Source organism: Ciconia boyciana, chromosome 12, assembly GCF_034638445.1.
Source record: "Ciconia boyciana chromosome 12, ASM3463844v1, whole genome shotgun sequence".
Classification (NCBI taxonomy): Eukaryota; Metazoa; Chordata; class Aves; order Ciconiiformes; family Ciconiidae; genus Ciconia; species Ciconia boyciana.
This window is the reverse complement of record NC_132945.1, coordinates 18,082,521-18,104,356: the sequence shown is the minus strand read 5'-3', so window position 1 is coordinate 18,104,356 and position 21,836 is coordinate 18,082,521. Positions and strand designations below refer to the sequence as shown.

Here is a 21,836-nt window from a genome sequence, read left to right as displayed (position 1 = left end):
AGCATTTTTGCATAACAAATTTAGTATTGATAAGAGCGTAAATAAGCTTCACTGTGGATGTGTGTTACACAATAGTGTTCAATTTCTGTTTATTTGCAGTTATAAACAACAGAAGTTTAATTTGTTAAGAGAGGAGAATGAAGGTTATGCAAAGCTCATTGCAGAACTGGGGCAAGACTTATCTGGAAATATCACTAGTGATTTAATCCTTGAAAATATCAAATCTTTAATAGGTAAGGAATTTGTTGAAGGAATATGGGCACTGGTTTTCCTACGTGGTCTTATGGCTACAGAGAGCGACTTTAGACTACTGTTTGAGATCGTCTGTGGATCAAATAATATGTCATGCAAGCATGTAGTGTGATAGTAACACATATTGGTAGATCACCTTGGATAGAATTATGACACTTGGAAATTCCTCTTTCTGTGGCAAAATTAGTTTTGGGAATGTTGTGTAGTTAAACTTAATTTAGATACTGAATTTATGGTACAGCCTCAAATATGCATGCTGTGATTTTGATTCATTTCAGCAGTATTTTTTGAGGATGTGCTTGTCATCTCTTAGCAGGCAGATTAGAGCATAACAGAGTAATGCTTTTTGCTATTTTAAGGTACTCAGTTCAATGCACGAATATTCTTTTAGTCTTCAAGAAGTTGAACAAGTGATTCCTTATGAAGAGAAATGAGAAGTAGTAAATGTTCTTCCTTTATGTAGTTCTGTTTGTGATTTGTCCATATTTCTAAGTTGAGTCTCGGAGCGAGTGTCACAATTGAAGTGCAAAATGCATTAAAAGCAGGAAATACCTGAAATTCCCCATGTTTTACACTTCCTTTTTGAATAAAGAGTTCTAAACAATATATTGATGTTTGCACCAGTGCCTGTTTCATATGGTGCCAGTGCAGTAATGGTCAAAAGGCTATGCTACTATTTTATAAAAGATAATTTTTCATCTATCACAGAATTTTGCCTGAGACTGTCAAATCCCTGTAATAATACTACTTGTTTTGGAAGAGAGCTAGAGAAGAGGATGGTTTTGCTAATTATTACAGTAAAAAATACACAGTCAGTTTGAGGAATTTTGTAACAAAACATTTTTCTTTCTTCTGGGATTTTAGGGATTGCAAATAGGCTTCCTATAAATTGTCAATTCTTTTAAAGTACTGAGTTGCAGTAGCAGAAATGGCTTTTGGGAAGGAAAGACTGATGCGATTATGTATCTGCATAGTGGATGTGCCTGGATAAAATTTCTCATGGCACAATGAAGAAAATAGTCTAGATGTGGATTCTTTTGATAGAAGTAATATTTCTGTCTTGAGCATGTCTTCCGGAGTTTTGGTGGAAAAGTATATATAGTAAAATACAGGTATGATGACAGCATTGGCTTACCTGATCTGTATCCTTGCCCTTGCTCTTGCTCCCCTCAAAATAAACAAACCGTTCTCCCCAATGCTGACAATAATACTGAATTGACAGGACAGTACAACCAGGTGGATCAGGGTCTAGGTCAAACCAGAACAATTTTTGGGGTGTAAAATAATGTCTAGCTGGCTGATTTGTGTGTGACTGCATGAATATGTGTGCCAGCACAAGGGGAGAAGCAGCAGCCCATGCCTTTTGCTGGCACTGTGGTATTAGTGAGGTTGAGTTTTTACTTATTAAATGTTCGCCTTAAGATGGTAATTTCTAGTTTTTCTGTAATCTCAATTGAAAAGTCCTGGTTAGTATCTTTGCCTAGTTCAATACTCAACATAAGTCAAAATGACCGATGCTGTATTTGCAGATGATGCAGATTATTTTGCTGTAGGTAAATCCAGGCTCAATTTTAACTGAAAAGAATTAACTTTAAAAACTAATGTATTTGTGGTTTAGTAACAGAATGAAGGTGAAAAGTAGCGATGTTAAGCTTTTCTACTCTGTTCTTCTCCACTAGGATGTTTTAACCTTGATCCTAACAGAGTTTTGGATATTATCCTAGAAGTCTATGAGTGCAGGCCTGAGTATGACGACTTCTTTGTGCCGCTGATAGAGTCTTACATGTACATGTGTGAACCTCAAACTCTATGCCATATCCTTGGGTTCAAATTCAAATTTTATCAGGTAATGTATTTCCATTCTTAATTTTCGGGTTTGGTGGTTGGTTGTACTCAGTGTTGAACTGCAGTCAGTGACCACAGACTTTTTGCTGCAGATTTTGGTTTTTTTGCATAAAAATTAATTTCTAAGTTGTAAAATTCCAGTATTGTATGCAATAATTTCATTATTTGAGTGGAAGTCCCTAATGTATTTTAGAGGAGAATGCTTAGCATTCTCCAACACAGCTGAAAACAATCTTGATACCTTCCATTTGAACTTGCATAGTTATATAAGGAGTGGCATTAACAAAGAGATTGTACCTCATAAACAAAAGACTTGTCCCCAGGAGTGAAGAGCATGTTTGCAAGGGAGTCATGGTTGATATTAGATAAAATATTAAAGGTTGTTTTAAATTTATGGTTAGGAACTGCATACAAGCACCATAAGGTGTGAAGACAGTTGAATGTTTTTGTTTCTGAAAATTCTGATTGTTTATTGCAGTTAAGTCTAGTGGCTTTGGAGTAGTAGCAGTTAAATAGCATGATAACAAGAATAACTGTGGGTTAATATGTTTCATCTGAACTTTGAGTAGTTTCTTTTCTGTTTCATGACATTATGCAGTGGTCTGATTGCCTTTTTTTTTTTGTTTTTGTTTCTTAAATTTGCAATCTTGTCCTTTTTAGGATCCAAGTGGTGAGACACCTTCCTCCTTATACAGAGTTGCTGCTGTCCTTTTGCAACATAATCTCATAGATTTGGAAGATCTTTATGTTCATGTAAGTGACAATGCTACTCTGTCAAATGCCAAAATTAAGAAAATTTTAAAAAGAAAGCCAGATATTTTACCTATTCCTAAAACTTCAGATTCAGGACATACTGTGTAATACCTGTATATGTACATGTTTAATGTCTTTTAAAATTTTGAGCACTTTCTAATGCTGCATGTTCAAATAAACACACACTGAAATATGAATGCTGATAGACTTTCTTTGAATTATCTGTGTAGCATCCTCCAGACAGTTTACCTCCTGCCTGAATAGGAGATGAGCGGTAAATGCCTGAGTATGCTTTAAATGCCCAAGTAACCTTCCTTGAGAACTAGACCCTTTGAGTGTTTTGCTTTACAAGATCAATTTTTGAAAAAAGTGGTAGGACAATCAGCTCCTAACATTCTTTGTTTAGTTTAGTAGTAGGATTTTTTTAAACTCTTACATATTCCTGAATAGGCCTCATTCCATCTAGAAGAATTCTGACCTTTTGTTAGGTTGAAGGAGGAAAATGGAGTTACATGTTCAGACTTAATCAGAGAGACTTATCCTCTCCAGTCTGACAGTCTTATCAGCCAACCAACATACCAGTTTGGCAGACAGTAAACAGAATGTTACAATTATGAAAATAATTTTACATTATACATGAATTTTTAATTTCAGAATATCCATAGATATTTTAAGACTCTCAACTCTTCCACTGAAATCAAGGAAATAAGCCCTAGTTACAGCTATGAAGATTTTGGAATGCAGTCCTACCATTAATTTGTGTGGCACTTAATAGTATTAGTCACAATATAACTTGTCAGTAACTGTCTCTGGCTTCATAGGAGTATTTTGGCTAAAAATGTGTCGGGTGGAGCAAGAGTAGGAGTATGTGTCTCAGATAATTGGTGTGGAGGGAGGAATGCATGATAATAATGCTAGTTTGTTAAGCAATGTTTGTAAGCTTACAAAACAAATGCTTAGACTTGCAATTACAGTGGCCTGTGCAATCTCAACTCAGACCTATATAGGTCTATGGGCATGTTTCCTGACGGTCTCACAGCTAGAATGGTCCCTGCATTCATTTATACTCTTCACCTTCATCATGTTGATTCTCAGTCTCATTTTTAATCTACTTTAATTCCAGAACCTCTCTGCCAGTCTCTCTGTCTGTCTTTGCATGTTTGGGATGGCATTTTTTTCCTCTTTTCAGTTCAGGCTTAATTTAACTTGCTATGGGAGTTTCAAGAAAATAATTGGTGTGTAGGTGTTGAGTCTTAAGTGGTATATATTGTGCGGCTCCTATACAATAGCAGCTGTCAGGATTATCATTCATAACAAGAATGTTTTCCCCACCTCTGCCCTCCCTCCCCCTTCCAAGCCTGTAAGAACTGTTTTCTGTTTGTGTTGTATATACACACAGCCATATATAATATGTATTGCATCCTGAAGATATGATTTATCCCTTATATGAAATTCCGCACTAGGTATTTCTTGGTGAAACTTAGTAGGTTACCTGTGTTTTCAAATGAGTAAAGTGTAGCTCAAACCTTTTACCTTTCCAAGCGGGATTCTTTCTTCCCCTAATTTCTATGAAATCGAGGAATGCTACTTTCTTTTCTCTGGAGAAGGTGATGCTTAGTCTTTCCTTCTTCTACTGTCAGTTTGGGAGGAGAAAAAACAGTAAAAGTCTTCAGTTGTTAAAAACAATAGAAGAAAAGATTACTGTATCAAAGAGGTCATGACTCTACAGTAAGTTTTGATTACTTATTTGCAGTTAAAGTTTGAGCATGATTTTAGGAATCAAATTGAAGTTTGGCTTTGTTGGAAAAAGAGCTTTTCTGTCTCACAACTTGACCTTTTATTTTTTGAGTGTAGGGCTATATTCCTCACCCTGATAGTTCTCAAGTACAAGACTACGCTGAGATTTTATCATACTAGGTATCTTCCAATGTAAGATGGCTTTCAAGGAACAGATGTTACATGGGTTTAACCCATATTGCTGATAAATAGGAAATTTGGTAAGCTTTAAATGGTATGCTTTTAAAATAAAGTGCAATCAAAATTTGTGTCTAAGTAGGTTATCTGTTTTTCCTTGGTGATGAAATGTTTTTTTCCTTTAGATGAGCAAGTGAAAACTTATGCTTTTGAATATTCACTTTGTTTTAAGGCACCGAATTTTCTAAGTGTTATCAAGTATGTGCGTGATTGGCACCATATAGCTATAGCTAAATGGTAAATTGGAGAGGGGAAGGGGAGCTTATACAACTAATGGTTGTGAGGAAGTAGAACAGTGTTATTTCTCATGAGTCCTTGATTTCAGAATAGTCTGTTAATAGTATAATTCCTTGTTGGGATGATGGTAGCAAGGAAAAGAATCTTTCAGGGAGTAAGTTTATCTGATTAGTAAATAGGACAAACTTCTGCTTCGAGCTCAAGTGATCAAAAGTAACAGTAGGTCACTTCAATTTTCAGATATAATGTTTGTTCTGTTTTTTTTAGCTTCTTCCAGGGGATAATGCCATCATTGAGGAACATAAGCGAGAGATAGTGGAAGCTAAGCAAATTGTCAGGAAACTTACAATGGTCGTCTTATCCTCTGAAAAGACTGAGGAAAAGGAGAAGGAAAAAGAAAAAGAGGAGGAGAAAACTGAAAAGGTGTGTGTCTGTGAATAGTTTCCTTTCCAAGAAAATTATTTTAAATCATTTTAAACTAAACATAATAATTGTTATGAAAACATTTTTATATTTATTTGAAACAGACAGGTACGTACTTCTTGGAACGCTTGTGTTTATGCTCTGATTGCACTTCTGTTACACTGAATGCACAAAAATGCATGGTTTAAGGTTTGTTCTGGATTTCTCTAGGTTTAATGCTCTTGGTTCAATGGTAATTAATTTCTTTCCTCCCTTCTTGTTCTATCGGCTGCACTAAAGTATGTCCCAGCATTCATATACTACACAATCTTTAACAACTGTGTTTTCTAGGACCCATGATAGTATAATCCTAGTTGATTTCTTAAAAATAAGGACATTAGTAAGAGTTTATTCCTTATTTCTCTCCATCAAGAACTGGGACGTAAAGAATTGCCAGACTTATGAATTCTGGTATAATTATCCTGCATTGTAGAAAAAGGTTTTAACTGAACATTTTTAATTGTAACTGTCAGCTGTGCTTTCCATTTGATCTGTATCTTTGTATGTGTAAATGTATATTCTTTATTTAAGGTGCTACTACGTCATGTATTGTTCATATTGTCCTAGGTCTAATTTGTTTCAGTGTGTCCAAGCCTTACTTTAAAAACAAAATTATTTAATCTCTTAGCAGCCTTTCTGTTGTCATCTTCATTTGAGTGTCGAAGTACTACTCAAACATCTTATTTAAAAGAAAAAAAGCAGAATAAAAGCTTGATATTTGCATTTTTTAAGTGGCGTACTGGAGAGGGGAGAGGGGTCCATCAGTCTTGACAGTTTCTGTATCCTCCTGGATTCATTATATCAATCTGTTTTGTCTACTTAGTCCTATTTGTTCTACCCCACCTTGATTCTGTACATCCATGACCTTCTTTCCTCCTTCTGTTTTTCTTGCCTAGCTTGAAAAAATCTAGTTTCATTTTCTTCCCTCAGGCATCTGATACAGTCACTGCTCTCTGGCCCTCAACTGCAGCCAGATCTGCTCCTTAAACTGATTCCTTTCACTAGCTTAAAGTTTCTGACCTCCCTCCCACTCATTTCAATGTCCCTTTTGATTATACCACATTGCTTTGGTCCATCTTCTCTGCGGTCAGGTGAGGCTGCCTGGTGTTGTGAAGTGTGCACGTCACCACGTTCTGATGGAAAACTAAACTCTAGATGGGACATGGGGAGTGTATATATTGCAAGTAATGTCAGAAGAATTAAGACAGTTTTTATGGCTAAGCTTTAGAACTAAGAACTAGGGAATTTTAAGCTCTAGCAGAACTGCAACATTTTTCTGAAGGATTACAATGACAAATAACAAAGTCTGAGCCTGTGTGGTGGGAAAATGGAGAGCCATGCTTAACAAAAACAATTTCTGTGACTTTACACACTGTTATGCAATGCATACTGTTTCTTGAAAAGCTTGTTTCTGTGTTAGTATTTTTGTATGTGATTAGCTGTGCAATTCATAGCAATTAGTAGAGTAACTACATGTGAAAGCTGTTGGCAGTCTAAATTTGAGTACTTTGTATCCAGTGTGCAGTTTTAATGTACAATTTTTGATATGGTACCATGGAATAAATGCCTGGATAAGGAAAATAGTGTTTAACGATTATTGACTTAACTTTCCTTTTAAATCCACGAAGTGCTTATTTTGTGTGGTTAAAATTTATTATTGGCTCATGACTCTAATATGAATAATTTAGTATTGGCAAATGCATTATTTGCGTTTGCCTTTTAAGATGCATTTGACATAACCGAATAATGGGGAGATACTTGAGAGGTCACAAACTCAGCAGTACGACTAGATTTGACAGTAGCTCCAGACTGACTCTTCTCTGTGCTATGCATGCTTTCGCTTTGGGAGAGCGTGTTTCAGAAGAGCTTGCTTACCTAAAGAGACGCCGTCAAGCAGCATGCGTGTGTGTGAGCAGTGACTGCTTTGGAAATGAAATAGCATACTAACACAAAGCCTAGAAAGACTGTGTGAGTAGAAACACGGATTCTAATATAATTAGTCATCACCCAAAAAACCCAAATCACGAAAAATTTGGTGTTTAGTATCAAACTTTAACTGGTATGTTCATACCAATTAAATAACTGGTTTGTGATTTTTTTGTTTGTTTTTCCTTTGGTAATAATAGGACTTCTACTTTAAGAAGTCTATTGTATTGAACATGGATTTTAACCTTCCTGCACATACTGCACAAGTGAAGTTTTTAAACACTTCCATAAAGGATCAGCTCACCCTTTTGTTAACATAGTATCTATTGACTTAAAAAAAAAAAAATCCTTGGCATCAAAGTAACTTGAAGTAGTTACATGGTAAAATAACATTAGTGAGTGCATTTCTAATTGCACATGTATGTTTTCAATCTTTCAGAGGCTCATCTTGTTCTGATGTGTAGATACATTCCTCCCCTGCCCTCCCCCCCCCGCCCCCCCAGGAAAGGCTAAAATTTCATTACTACATAAGTTCAACATGAATATAGAATAGATCTGCACGTTTTGTTTTGTTTTGAAATGTTGCTCTGCATGTTACTGTGTACTAGACTGTTTTCTATTTTCAAAACTATCAGAAAAACAGTTGCCAGTGTTTATAAAGAAGTTGTAAAAGGAAAAAAATATTAAAAAATCCATTCAAACTATAGAACCACAGAACCGTCTGCTTTGTAATTAATTTTTGTTCTTGTCAGTCTGTCTTGTCTGTTTGCATGATTTAAATGAAAGGTTTTTTTGCCTTAAAATGATTAAACGTTTTGTCCTAGACTTGTAATCTTACCTCCTTCAGCGTAAGCATCATCTTAGGCTTGTAGTTACATACAGCTAGTTTGCAGTCACTATTCCTTACTGTTAGTTGTTTACTGATAGACTTTCACCTTGGGGACCAGGGAAAACCAATTTATAACAATAAAATATATCGATACTATGCCCATGTAAAAATGCTTCAAGGCATGATCTTAATTGTAAACTCCTATTTCCTCTTATACCTATATTACAAAATGGGATATTTGGAAAACTTCTTGTAGACTTGCACTTAAAACTAGACTCTCCTAGAGTAGATGGTAACATGAAACTTATGATACAGGCAAACTAAGAGGCAGGTAAAGGTTTTGGGTTTCAACATGCAACGCAAAGGATTCTTAAGTGGTTGCATTGTTCTTAAAATGTTATGTAAAGAAATAAACTGCAATAGATCGTGACATTTTGAAAAATACATGATCAAACATGTCAGATAACTTTATAAACTTCTGTGTTGAACTTTATTTTTAACTTTTTTCTTTGATCCAGGTGTTAGATTCTATGTGGACCTAGTTATTATTGCTTTTGAAGTGTGCTTATTGTCTAAATGTCTAGCTGAATTTTATTTTACTTTATTACATAGTTGAAATACTAGGTTGTTTTCTCTACCTGTGGATTACAGCTGCATACTGCTTAAGGAGAAATATTACGAAGACTTTATGAATACACTTCTTCATTGTTTGTTATCTTGCAGCCTCCTGATAATCAAAAGCTTGGTTTATTGGAAGCTTTATTAAAAATTGGTGATTGGCAGCATGCACAAAGTATTATGGATCAGATGCCGCCGTTTTATGCTACTTCACACAAGCCTATTGCAATTGCCCTTTGCCAGCTTGTACATGTGACAATTGAACCTCTGTACCGCAGGTAAAGTGAAAAGTAGAATTCTGTTGCTACATGGGGAAAACTACTATTTATTTATAAGCATGAATTCACTAATAAGCCTAATTATATTGATAAATTTCTAAAATATTCACTTCTGTTTCATGTGAAATGCTGCACATCTTATTTTTTCAGAGTTGGTGTACCTAAAGGAGCTAAAGGGTCACCAATTTCTTCTTTGCCAAACAAGAGAGCACCAAGACAAGCAGACAGCTTCGAGGACTTGAGAAAGGAAGTGTTCAACATGCTTTGCTACCTTGGTCCTCATCTCTCCCATGATCCCATTCTATTTGCAAAAGTGGTGCGCCTTGGAAAAGCATTTATGAAAGAGGTTGGTATGACAGAACAGCTTGTCAAAACTTGAAAAATACCAGTTCCTCTGATGTCAAAGAATGCTTACATCTTACTAATTGTGTATGTATTCAAATACTGAAACATAAAAACTTCCTTTGACTAAGGACAAATTTGGAGAATCTTATTTTAATTCTTGATCATTTTTATGATCAATAAACGTAACAAACATTTTTATGAACAACTTAAGGCACTTTAGGTTTATAACCAGGAATATTTAATGATAATTAATTTCTTGTTATGGCCTTCATCTTTTAAAACAATAACTGTGTATGGAGATTTTTTTAAAAAAACAGACATATGATACTAATTGCATGGAAGCTTTTACATTACTAGAGCGACAGCGTAGACAATGGGGACCAATAACCTAATCATAAAGGACTTTAAATAGTACTTTCTATTCCACCTGTTAGGTTACTTGGGAAGTAGGGGATGTTGCATCTTTTTAATTAGGGGGGTGTCCCCCTGTTCTGCCAGTTAAAATGCTGCTATTCTTGAACTTGTGTCACTGACAGATCTCTGGATGCCACTAAGGATGAGTTCAATGTGGAGATCTAAAACACCCTATAAAGCCTCAAGTTGCCAACTTCAGAAATAAAATGGCCTCTTGAGATTTGTTGTTGTCTTTTGACCATAGCTTTACCATGTATATATTGAAAGATTGGTAGTATGACCTGTTTTAAAAGGCTGCAAGTTGAATTTATATTCTGACCTCCCTTGGAACTCAGTAGCTCAAACTGAGGCTAGTGATTTCTTTTGCTACTTTTCTGGCAATTTGCTGTTTGACTAGCAGTTTTTGTTTTATTTTCAAGTAAACAGTAGAGGGTTTTTAATTTTTTTTTTAATAACAGCTCAGAGAAATGTTGGAATTCATAGCTTTTAAAATATTATTTTAAATTATTATTATTATTTATTATTATTAAAAACAAACACCCCACCCTACCTCCCCAACTTAAAAATCACTATTTTTGTTACCTAGCTTTTTATTTTAACTTACAACTGAAAGTTGGAGAGGTTGGTTGATCTAAATGGTACTGGAGGGAAGATTTTCAGTTTTATAACTTTTTTTTTTTAAAAGTATTTTTTATTTCAACTACAACTAACAAATACTGGAATGTTCAAAATCTACGTACCACCTGAGGGGAAGCTTTCATGTCTGGCTGTACGTGATGATGCAGAGCTAAGAACACAGATAATTGTTGGGATTGAAGATCTTTTTGTCTAACTTAACAGATTTTGGCAAGAGAGTTTGTTCTCATCAGGTTCCAAGATACAATGATACTGACAGAAGCTACACTAAGTTTGGGTTCCAAGTAGTCTTTGTAATAACATCATGGTAACTTCAAGCATTTCCATCTTCCCCTACTTCCGTATCTTTTGTAGGAGGTATAATTTCTCAGCATCTTCTCATCCACAATGATAAGATTTCCCAATGGTTAATACTCTTGCTTTATGGCATGATTATTTCTTGCTGGCCTGTGAGAAGGTTGATATTTGAGTGATATGCTATGTTATGCTGACAATGCAGTTAATTTGGAAATTATAATTTCAAGGGAGTAATTAATTTTATTGCTGTCAGCAGACTATTAGGACTACTTTGTAATTAAGTTCAAGTACTAAAGGTTTGTGAGAAAGCCCTTATTTCTGTGGATATGTACAGTAGAATGGAGATTACTTGGTTATAGGAATCTCATACAGTTTTACTGTAAACATATGAGTATAATAGTTTAATGTGTTTCTGACAAGAATGAGCAACATTTTAGCTATTTGCTCTAGGTTGGAACTATGAAGAAATTCGTCAGTGACAGAGTGGTTAAGGTAACATAGGGAAAGTTATTTTTAATGCACTATTGCCATCAGCATGTTCTAGTTATGAAACTACATTTAACACACAGTAGAAATACTTATAACTGGAGGTGATTTTGACTGTAAGTTAACCCATAAAGTAGTTTAAAAGTTAGACTACTAACATTGCACTGCAGCTTTCATGCTCAAGTGTACCTTTAAAATAATTGTGCACTTACTGGTGTGATAGCTTAATATGCTTTTCATGGTGAGTGGAACAAGAAGAGAGAAAATAAAGTAATTTAATAATGAAGACTAAAAGCTTAAGAGGGTATTATTGTGAGAGAAAGATGGGGAAAATAATCTATGGCTGTTGATAATTGGGTTGGAAGTCCTGGGGTTTTTTAGGTAGAAGGTGAATGCTTAGGGCATTTTCTTTTCCTCTCTCCAGTAAGAAAATTCAGTATTTTGTATATAATAGTAAGTTTCCTTGATACTTTGGTTATTACCTCTTTTTGAACAAAAGTGTACAAAGCCTCTATATATGTAAGCAATGCATTTCATCTGTGCGTTTGAATTTCTGTTCAAAAATATTTTAGTGCTGACAGATCTGGAAAATTAAACATTTAATAGACATGGCCCTTCAGGTGTATGCTTTTGCTGAGGTAGCCTTGTTCTGAAGCTGTAACTGTTACGTTAATTATGCTACAATTAACATGATTGTCTTTGTTATAGTTTCAGTCTGATGGAAGCAAACAAGAAGAGAAAGAGAAAATGGTGAGTTAATTTTGGAGGAAGGTGTTTTTATGCAAGATTGTAATTGAGACCACATGTTTAGTAACTGTACAACTCTTCTTTCTCTGTAGAGTTTTGTGCTTTAACAAATGTACGTTATAGACTTGTCTTGATTTTTATAGACAAGTTTGAGCCAGTCACAGGTTTTTTGTATTTCTGTCCTTTTTTTTTTTTCCCCCCATTTCCCTCCTGCATTCCTCAAACCTAATCTTGTTCTTTTAGTCCAGTGCATTCTACTTCTTATTTGGCCAGAATCAGCTGGAGTATCTCCAGCTATTTATTCTATAAATATGCTTTTCATGGTGGCACCTTGTATCTTAAAGAATTTACTAGGGAAAAGCATAGAGAAAAAGAGAAATTAGAAGTAGGGGAGGCGTTTAATAGTACAATGGCTAATTTTTCTTTATTGGCTAATTTATTTCTTTCTAAATTTTCTAATTTATTGAATTATCAAGACTGGTCACAATGAAACCCAAGTGTCCAGTTGCGATCTAACTTAGAAAAACAAGCTGTTTGGTGTGTTTTTTTTTAACTCAACAAGCAAGTTTTCAATATGAACTTTGTGCAGTCTTCATTATTACTTATTACTCCTGTTTCTCACTTGTCATGACTTTCTGACTTATGAATGATTTCCTGAATCATTGCAGAGAAAATTATTCTCTTCTGTTTTTTTGTTGTGGTTTGTTGGTTTTTTTGGTTTTTTTTTTTTTACTGCTGCTATGGTTATTCTAACATAGCTCAATGGGAAAGAGAAATGTTTAGGAAAGGGTGAGGACAGGATACTGAAAACAGGGAAATTGATACTGTGCCTTGGAAACATGTACAATGCCTTCAGGTTTTAATCTGGAATTTTGAAAATGGAAGTAGTGTCAAGGAATACCATAATACATTGAAAGCAGTTGCCAAAATCTATTTTCTCCTGTTGCACTTCATGCCATTCCACAGTATATCTGTTTTTAAATTATTTATTTGATTGGAAAATGAGTGCAACTTGCTGAAAACTTCAGCAGTTTTGCTCAAATATCTTATATAGGCAAATAAAATATTGACAGTATGTATGGTCCATAAATTATCTAATAGAAGATTTATCATGGGAGATATTTTTAAGTCCTTTTTAGATTTTTGTTTGTTTGTTTTCGTTTAGGAAGTCTTAATCTTGTGGCAAACTTGTATTTTATCAGTCTACTAAGATGTGCAATTTGTGCATATCTGCATAGCATTGCTTCTGGTGTACTTACTTGATAGTGACCTCGAGTTTTTTGTCTTTATCTCAGGAGATACTGTTTAGCTGTTTGTTGAGTATTACCGATCAAGTCTTACTTCCATCTCTTTCTTTGATGGACTGCAATGCATGCATGTCTGAAGAATTATGGGGGATGTTCAAAACTTTTCCATACCAGTACCGGTGAGTAGAATAATTTGATTCCATTCTTTGGAAGTGGTCTCTTGAATTGTCAGTACTAAAAATAGTTTTCTTTATAATATTTCAAGGTACCGTCTTTATGGGCAATGGAAGAATGAAACATACAATAGTCACCCACTTCTAGTGAAAGTTAAAGCTCAAACCATAGACCGAGCCAAATACATCATGAAGTAAGTTGTCTAATTCCATAAATAATTGTCAGCTGTGATACAATGTATTTCATGTCACCAACTGAAGAAAAAAAACTTGACAAATACATTCCCTTTCTAATGACTTTCTGATGAAATTACTATTTCACTGATAATCCTTGTTCATGAAGTATTTAATGTACTGTGATTAAAAACTGTCAAATAAGTAAGGATACAGACATATTTGTCACCAACAGGGGTATTTAATCTGTGAAAAATGTCGCCTTAAATTATTTAAAACCTTTTCCATGGGTATGCTGTTGTTTGATAAATTGCTTTGCTTGTGCAAATGTCAGAGTGCAACATATGTTCTCTAGGTATGGAGACTCTTTAATCCAAAGAGTCTCAAAAATCTTGTCACAGTTTCTGTAGGTTTGAAAGTAGGGCAGTAAGTTGAATTGAATGGAATGATTCATTCTCATCTTCAAGTGGGCTCACAACAATTTCAGATTTACCTCACATTTAATGTCCCTGACATCATTGTCAGGGATTTGGGTTCTCCATTTGTTGTTGCCCAAAGCAAATGCTATGGTTTTATAATGTGGATAATTCAAACCTTTCTACATAGGCGAGACAGAATAATTGTTACTGGGTAAAAGACTTTGGACTTGCAGCTGTGAAAGCTAGAGACAATGATTTTGATTCTCTTCTAACTTGCTGCATAGCTATCATAGACCGTAAAACTTTACATCCCTTTTCTTGCACAGTGGTTTCAAATGTGCAGATGAGCCACAGTGCTGTCAGTTGTTGAGATTGCTCTGTGTACAGTTTACTTTTGTGTATCGACTTCAGGTTTCATGTTAAGCTCATATCTTCAGTAGGGAATGCTGTGGAAGTGTAACACAATGAAACTAATACTGTTTTTCAATGAACAGAATGCAACAAATGCAAAATAACTAATCTGTGGCTAAATTAAATTTGCAAGAGATTAACAGCATCACATGCTATTTTTATATGTGGTATAGGTCCCACTGACAACTTTTGAATGCAAAGTGCTCCAAGTTGAAACTAGAATACAGTCCGCAGTAATATAAGGACAACTGGTTTGTTTGTACTGCCTGCACATTATAGGATTATAAATTTCAGATTCCCGGAGGAGTAATATTTCTATGCTTAGATTTCGTAAAAATGCATCTGCCAATGAGAATTTAATCTCTGCGACTAATAAAGGTGTTTCTTCACTGGAACTAACCTGTTGTTCTAGTATTCTTTTAGCTTGTCTATTGCAATAAAGTATGTTCTCTTTTACAGGCGTTTAACTAAGGAAAATGTGAAACCCTCTGGAAGACAAATTGGGAAGCTCAGCCACAGCAATCCTACAATTTTATTTGACTATGTATGTAGTTACATGTGTTTGAATACTATTTCATCCTAACAGTAGACATTAAAGTATAGGAAGGGACCTGCTGTCTTAGTGAGAGGGCAGTTCTAATTTCATTATTTTTTACTATTGTAGCAAATTTTAAAATACAGTAATTTGCTAGTAGTGCACAAGTCTGAGATATTTAATATGACAATAGGTCTTGAATAACCACAACTGCAGAGAAAATTATGTCCACTTATTTATAGGAGTAAAGTATTTAATTTGAGATAGCTGAGGTGGGTCTCAGAGGTACAGGGATGTGCTGATCAGGTTATACAGAATGCAAATTCAAGAAAACATAATGCTTTGAAGTCTGAAAAAACCCTACGAAGTTGGGAGGATTGTTAAGATTACTTGGTGCTACAGAATGCTTCAGAGGTGTAAAAGTATGTTGATGGACCTCCATCTTATTCACAAATGTCACTTGTGATTATTGATCTATCCGGTTCAAGATTTTACTTGAACAAATTAATACTGCAAAACACACACGTGTGAGCACATCACGTACCAAAGAGAACATTCTAAAATTTGATTAATCCAGTTTACTTGTATTCTTTCATGACCTAGGTTCAGGGGTTTTTTTAAGTAGTCTTTTATTATTATAAGTAGCAACAGAAACTCTTACTGCTAAGGTTTAGGATTCTTAAGAAATCTTAGAAGAAAATGAGTGAAATGTTTTCGCAATTTTATTTTCTGTTAATTGAAAAGTAAAATAATTATACAGAATTGTTTTTACTTGTTAGAGATGTTTCACTGATATGTCTATGGTACTAGATAAATTAATGAGATTACCTATTACTTTGAAAGTCATTCAGGACCTTCTGAAAAATCAATTTCAAAGGTTGTTTTGTGTAGGTTTTGAAGACAGGCATTGTTAAATGGTTTTGATTTATTATATGAAAGATAAGGAATACTCTTCCTGTTCGGCTGAATGTCTTCTGTAACTTTCAGATTTTATCACAAATACAAAAATACGATAACTTAATAACTCCGGTTGTTGATTCACTGAAATACCTCACTTCGCTGAACTATGATGTCTTGGCATGTATCCTTTTACGTAAATCAATATGTCTAGTTACTGATAAAGTTGCAGTTGTAGCCAGATAAAATTTGTTGTCTGTGAGTAAATATTCTCTTCTGTTTTCTATTCTTGCTGCTTTTTGCTGGAAAGTTTAGTGAAGTTTGCAAATACCTTTGCATTCTCAGTGGGTTACAGAACCTTCTCTATTCGTTCTTTCACACTATGAAAATCATACTTTATTTTTAAGGGTTTTTTTTACTACTTTCACTCTGTTCTTGAAGGCATAGTGATCCTGTAAATAGTGAGGTAAATACTGCTTTCTAAGTTACCATTTCTGTCATGACTTTATTTTTCTTATACCACCAACTATGTTAGTGGATCCCCTGTGTCATGCTTGCTATACTTGCATATCGTATTCATATATTACAAATTACGGAGCTCGAGAAACAGGGCTGTGTAACTTTTGTTTTTACAAATTGAGGAAAAATTTTCTCTAACTCCACTAAAGACTGTATCATTGAAGCTCTGGCAAACCCTGAGAAGGAGAGAATGAAGCATGACGACACTACGATCTCAAGCTGGCTGCAGAGTTAGTATTCTTGTTTTATTTATTACATTAATGTTGAAAATACTTCACCTTCCCTATGATCTACCATACTATTCATCATTATGATCAATATTTCACTTGGATCTACTAGCTAATGTTTTAAACGGAACAGAGAGCTGGCAAGTTTAATCTGTAGGAAAACATTTTTTTCTTTTTATTACAAAAATACATATATTGCTAACTTTCCACATGTACTTCGTTAATGCTTATATCATGATTAGTATCTCATGAGGTGCAGTCACAGCTGTTTCTCCTTGCTTTAGGTCTGGCTAGCTTTTGTGGTGCAGTTTTCCGAAAATACCCAATTGAACTTGCTGGTCTACTTCAATATGTAGCCAACCAACTGAAAGCTGGGAAAAGGCAAGTCTTGCACAACTGATCTTTATAAACTCAGTTTTTATAACTTTTATTATTTGGGCGTTTGCTGACACATAGGCACTCAATGTAGTAGTTACTCCAGTAGTGGTAAAACTCAATTCGTAATACCAGGAAGGTTAAGAATTTTAAATAGCAGAAAGAATAATATTCTCTTTAGTACATTATTTTTCCTCCAGTTGTATAGCTGTGACACATTATTTTTGAAGTACTGATTTTTCATCTGTAACTTACTTAAATACAGTTTTCTTAACAACTAACCAGACAGGGAAGAAACCCTGCTGGTCTGTAATGTTGTCATAGAAATTATTGTACGTTATTGAAAAAATAAGTATCCATGATATAAAAGGGTGTGACTGTTACAGTTTTAGTTTTTTCTTTCTTATGAGAAAGTCTTCTCTTATGAGATTGTCTTCTCTGCAGGGATGGCTCTTAACTTTTTAATATTATTTTAAATACTTTGTCCAATTTATTTAATGCCAGTTGAATTGCTTCTTGATACATCAATGTTAATCATAACTCAAAAAAAAACTTTAAACAAGGTTTGCAATTTGAATCTTCCTTTTCCTTTTGTCCTTCCATTGTCATCACTTAGTATTTTGTTTAATTTATTTATTTAATTTTAATGTGTTATTTTTATCACATAGGTGAGTATGAACTTTTTTCTATTATGAATTCCCATATGCTTACTGAAAGACAGCTTACCAATGGAGATAACGCAGCATGTTATTTTAGGGTATTTATATTGAGAAATCTAGCTTTTTCCCTTCCCTGCAATGTAGACGCTCAGTCTCATGTGCTCCCCTGTCCCTAATTTCTTTTGTATTCTGATGGTACAATCACATTGAGCTACAGAGGAAGGGTAAGTAATGTTTCTTGTCTTTCCCCAGAATTGAGTATTAAGACTTTATGTATTTTGAAAAAAAATCAAATTATTTTTAAAATTCAGTTTAGTATTTGGGATCGTAGAAATAAAATGGATTTACCACTATGACCAGTTCCATAGGACTGGAGTATTTGAATTGGAGTATATGCTGGTACTGTATAGTTCCTAGACAGAAAACATACTTATGGTTGGAACAGCAAACAAAAATATAAACAATATAAATTATTTAAATATAAACCTTTGTTTTGGAGGGCATGGGTCAACACTTTTTATAAGTAGGTCACACAAATTTCAGAAGTTACTGGAAAATATTGCTGATGTGAATGATCATGATACAATTTACTGTACTTCTGTGGAGGAAAAGTCACTGCCCTTTATAGAATTCAGAGCAGGAAGTAAAGCCTAGTCTCTGGATGGGATGATCATTGGAGTGTTTTGTATATTCTGTGTTTTAAGGAAAAAATGTTTTCCATGTTCCAAATAACCTCTCCAGACTAATTTTGCCAGTAAGTTTCTAAGGCTGTGTACTACCCTAGCAATTTTTAACAAAACTTAAAATATTCCATGTTCATGAAATAACTGTATAGATAATGTATGAAGCATGTAAAACAACAAAAGGGAGCAATAAATGTTATGATTAATTTGTTGATACTTGAAACTTAATAGCACCACACTCACTATTATTTTCAAAAACAAAGAAATTATTCTGAAGGGGTGTTCTGAAGGGGTTCTGAAATCTAGCTGTTGAATGCCTGCATTGCTTTTAAGTACTAACTTTTTACTTGCAATAAAGAAATCCGTGTGCGCTCAGCATACTAGTTTCTTCTTCAAAAAAGAATTAAGATGTTGTTTGTGTTTATGTGCATCATAATGTTGCTTTGTACTGTGTATTGAATGTCATAGCTTCCATTCTTAAATAAATTTTCTTGGTTTTACTCCACTTTTCTGTTTTCTGTGCAGCTTTGATTTGCTTATTTTAAAAGAGGTAGTACAGAAAATGGCAGGGATAGAAATTACAGAAGAAATGACAATGGAACAATTGGAAGCCATGACTGGTGGAGAACAACTAAAAGCTGAGGTGTGTTTGTGTTAAATTTAATTAATAATAGCTATTGCTTATTAATGGTGGTTCTAAAGACTCTGATTCATGAAACTCTGGCGGTGTAGCTGAAAAAGGTGTTACTGCTCTCATCAGAGAGCTGCCCACTCCATTGAGCTTACAAGCCTTGCAGACCAGCAGCCAAGACAATGTATACGTGAGCCTTAATTGTGCTTCACAACATCTCATATTAATGAAAGCAGCCTTCGTTATCCAGTGTTATATGACAGACCTGTGAATTATAGCAGCCAGTGAGCTTGTACGTTGTGCAGTCCTGCTGTTTTAGCCCTGCTCTGGGGGTAGCAGCTCCCTGTTGAGTGGAGTAACATCTTAAACCATTTTAACAGCTAACACTGTTGCAGCCTTGGCGTCAAAGACCTAGTTGAGTCTGACATAGACTCAACTCTCTAGAGAGTTGAATAGGTATAATCAGAACTAAAATCTGAAATTCCTGTATTGAACAGAGAAGAGACTTTGAGCAGATGACAGCAGACCTAGGTCTAAAATACAGTGTCATGATGCCTGAGCTGAAATGTTATTCTTTGTTTACTGTGTAAAAGACTGATTAATAGCATGCAAGAGTGGTTAGTTTCCGATTCTTATATACATACATTGCAGTACAGGATCCAGAGAGAGAGTTTTACTGATGGACAGGAAACTATTGATGTTAATTTACCACCATTGCTGCAGTCAAAAGCCCACGTGGTTTCCATTTGTGATGCAGTATTACCAGACTTGGGTAACTTCTTCTGTACTGTGCAGGGTGGATACTTTGGCCAAATCAGGAATACAAAAAAGTCTTCTCAGAGATTGAAAGATGCATTATTGGACCATGATCTTGCCCTTCCACTGTGCTTGCTTATGGCTCAACAGAGAAATGGTGTGATCTTTCAAGAGGGAGGGGAGAAACATCTGAAGCTGGTGGGAAAACTGTATGATCAGGCAAGTAAAAACACTTGCATTTATAAGAACACCTCCTTTTCTTTAGTAACTTCTAGTGTATCAGCACAATATATAAGAACTCAGTACATAAATAAGAAAATATAAGAATTCAGCACAATAAATATGAATGTATAAGAATTTTAAAAATTAGTTGCAGTGATCTCATTAAAATATATGGATGTATTATATTGACAAGTGACTTCTGAGCAAAAGATTAAAACACCATTTGTCATAAAAAGTTAAGTTCTTATTTCTTAAGTTGGCTATTATGTTCTTCTGATCTTACTTTGTTAGAGGAACTCTTTTTAAGAGAAGCAGCCTGAATTCTTTTGCTGCCTTAGGCAGTAGGAAGTAGTTTCATTTCATTCTAGTAGAACAGAATGCTCTTACAGTTCTGCTGGCTTTTGTAGGGCTTTTTTTTCTTTTTTTTTTTCTTTTTTGCAGATAGAGTTGAGTCAGCATTGATTGACAGAAGTATGTGGCATGGAAAATTTAGCATCTCTTCCCTCATGAGAAAATTCTTGCTGTACTATGTGGTGTTAACTTTTTAAAAAGAAGAAAAAAAAAAAGAAAGCTTTCAAGCTCTCCCTAACTTCACTTTTGAACAAAATAATACTGTTTGCTAACTTTTTGTATCTTTCACTTGTAGTGCCATGACACTCTGGTACAATTTGGTGGGTTTCTAGCATCCAATCTAAGCACAGAGGATTACATTAAGCGAGTGCCTTCTATTGATGTTCTCTGTAATGAGTTTCACACACCTCACGATGCTGCATTTTTCCTGTCAAGACCCATGTATGCACACCATATTTCAGTAAGTAGAACTCTTCTGTTTGCCTGCTGTTAGTGCTGCTATATTACATGTTACCAATGGATGTGTTAGGTTCCTGCTAAAGTTTAAGTTTGCTAAATGAAACTTGGAGAAGCTTTATGAGTAGAGGTAGAAAGAGAAGCTGTGGGCTGGAACAAGTTAGCCTTTATCTTCATAGAAAACATGGCCCGTGTGTCAGCTTTCACACAACTGACTGAAGTTGTAGCTAATGAATTCATCTCTTCTGATGAATTCATCTCTTCTGATGATTTCTGGTGATCAGTAGGAGTTCTCTCCCTCCCTGTTCCCCCAAATTTGTAAGTTCTTCTGTAGATGTTTTATATGGATTTTTGCTGTGGAGGAAAATGTTGCAGCTGCCAGAAGGTGTGGTATCTCAGGAAATCTCAGAAATAAATTTGTCCCTGCATCTAACATGTTAAATATCGATAGCAATTTTTACTTGGTGTAGCATAATGTGTTAACTATAACAACAGGTAGCAGCATCAGTGAAGAAAGATAAATCTATCCAATATGGATGAATACTAAAAGTTCTGTATGATGTTCTTCAGTGCTTTATGTACATAAGTGACATTTCACGTGTAAATGTTATACAGAAAGGTTTTTGAGAAAAGTTAAATTATATTGTGAAAGTTAAATCATATTGTTTGTGTACTAAGATTACAAATTTTTCTTTTTTTTTTAATCCACAGTCCAAGTATGATGAACTAAAAAAAGCTGAGAAGGGAAATAAACAGCAGCACAAAGTTCACAAATACATTACATCATGTGAGCTGGTGATGGCTCCTGTTCATGATGCTGTGATTTCTCTGCACCTTCCCAAGGTTTGGGATGACATCAGTCCTCAGTTTTATGCTACATTCTGGTCTTTGACAATGTATGACCTTGCCGTCCCACATAGTAGCTATGACAGAGAAGTCAATAAACTTAAAGTCCAGATGAAAGCCATAGATGACAATCAGGAAATGGTATGTTTATATAAT

The 21,836-nt window shown here is 34.8% G+C and overlaps 1 protein-coding gene across 3 annotated transcripts in view; it reads left to right on the top strand.

The window, feature by feature from the left end:
• Positions 1-21,836, top strand: part of THOC2 (THO complex subunit 2) — a 56,092-nt gene that overhangs the window by 13,968 nt on the left and 20,288 nt on the right. For all 3 annotated transcript variants that reach the window (XM_072876700.1, XM_072876698.1, XM_072876699.1), the window contains exons 7-23: positions 100-233; positions 1,932-2,098; positions 2,758-2,850; positions 5,329-5,484; positions 9,002-9,174; positions 9,325-9,520; positions 12,061-12,102; positions 13,395-13,525; positions 13,612-13,713; positions 14,983-15,067; positions 16,046-16,139; positions 16,624-16,704; positions 16,986-17,082; positions 18,944-19,061; positions 19,845-20,024; positions 20,674-20,838; positions 21,546-21,821. In XM_072876700.1, coding sequence (XP_072732801.1) covers positions 100-233; positions 1,932-2,098; positions 2,758-2,850; positions 5,329-5,484; positions 9,002-9,174; positions 9,325-9,520; positions 12,061-12,102; positions 13,395-13,525; positions 13,612-13,713; positions 14,983-15,067; positions 16,046-16,139; positions 16,624-16,704; positions 16,986-17,082; positions 18,944-19,061; positions 19,845-20,024; positions 20,674-20,838; positions 21,546-21,821 — 2,290 coding nt within the window. The remainder of the gene's footprint in view (positions 1-99; positions 234-1,931; positions 2,099-2,757; positions 2,851-5,328; positions 5,485-9,001; positions 9,175-9,324; positions 9,521-12,060; positions 12,103-13,394; positions 13,526-13,611; positions 13,714-14,982; positions 15,068-16,045; positions 16,140-16,623; positions 16,705-16,985; positions 17,083-18,943; positions 19,062-19,844; positions 20,025-20,673; positions 20,839-21,545; positions 21,822-21,836) is intronic.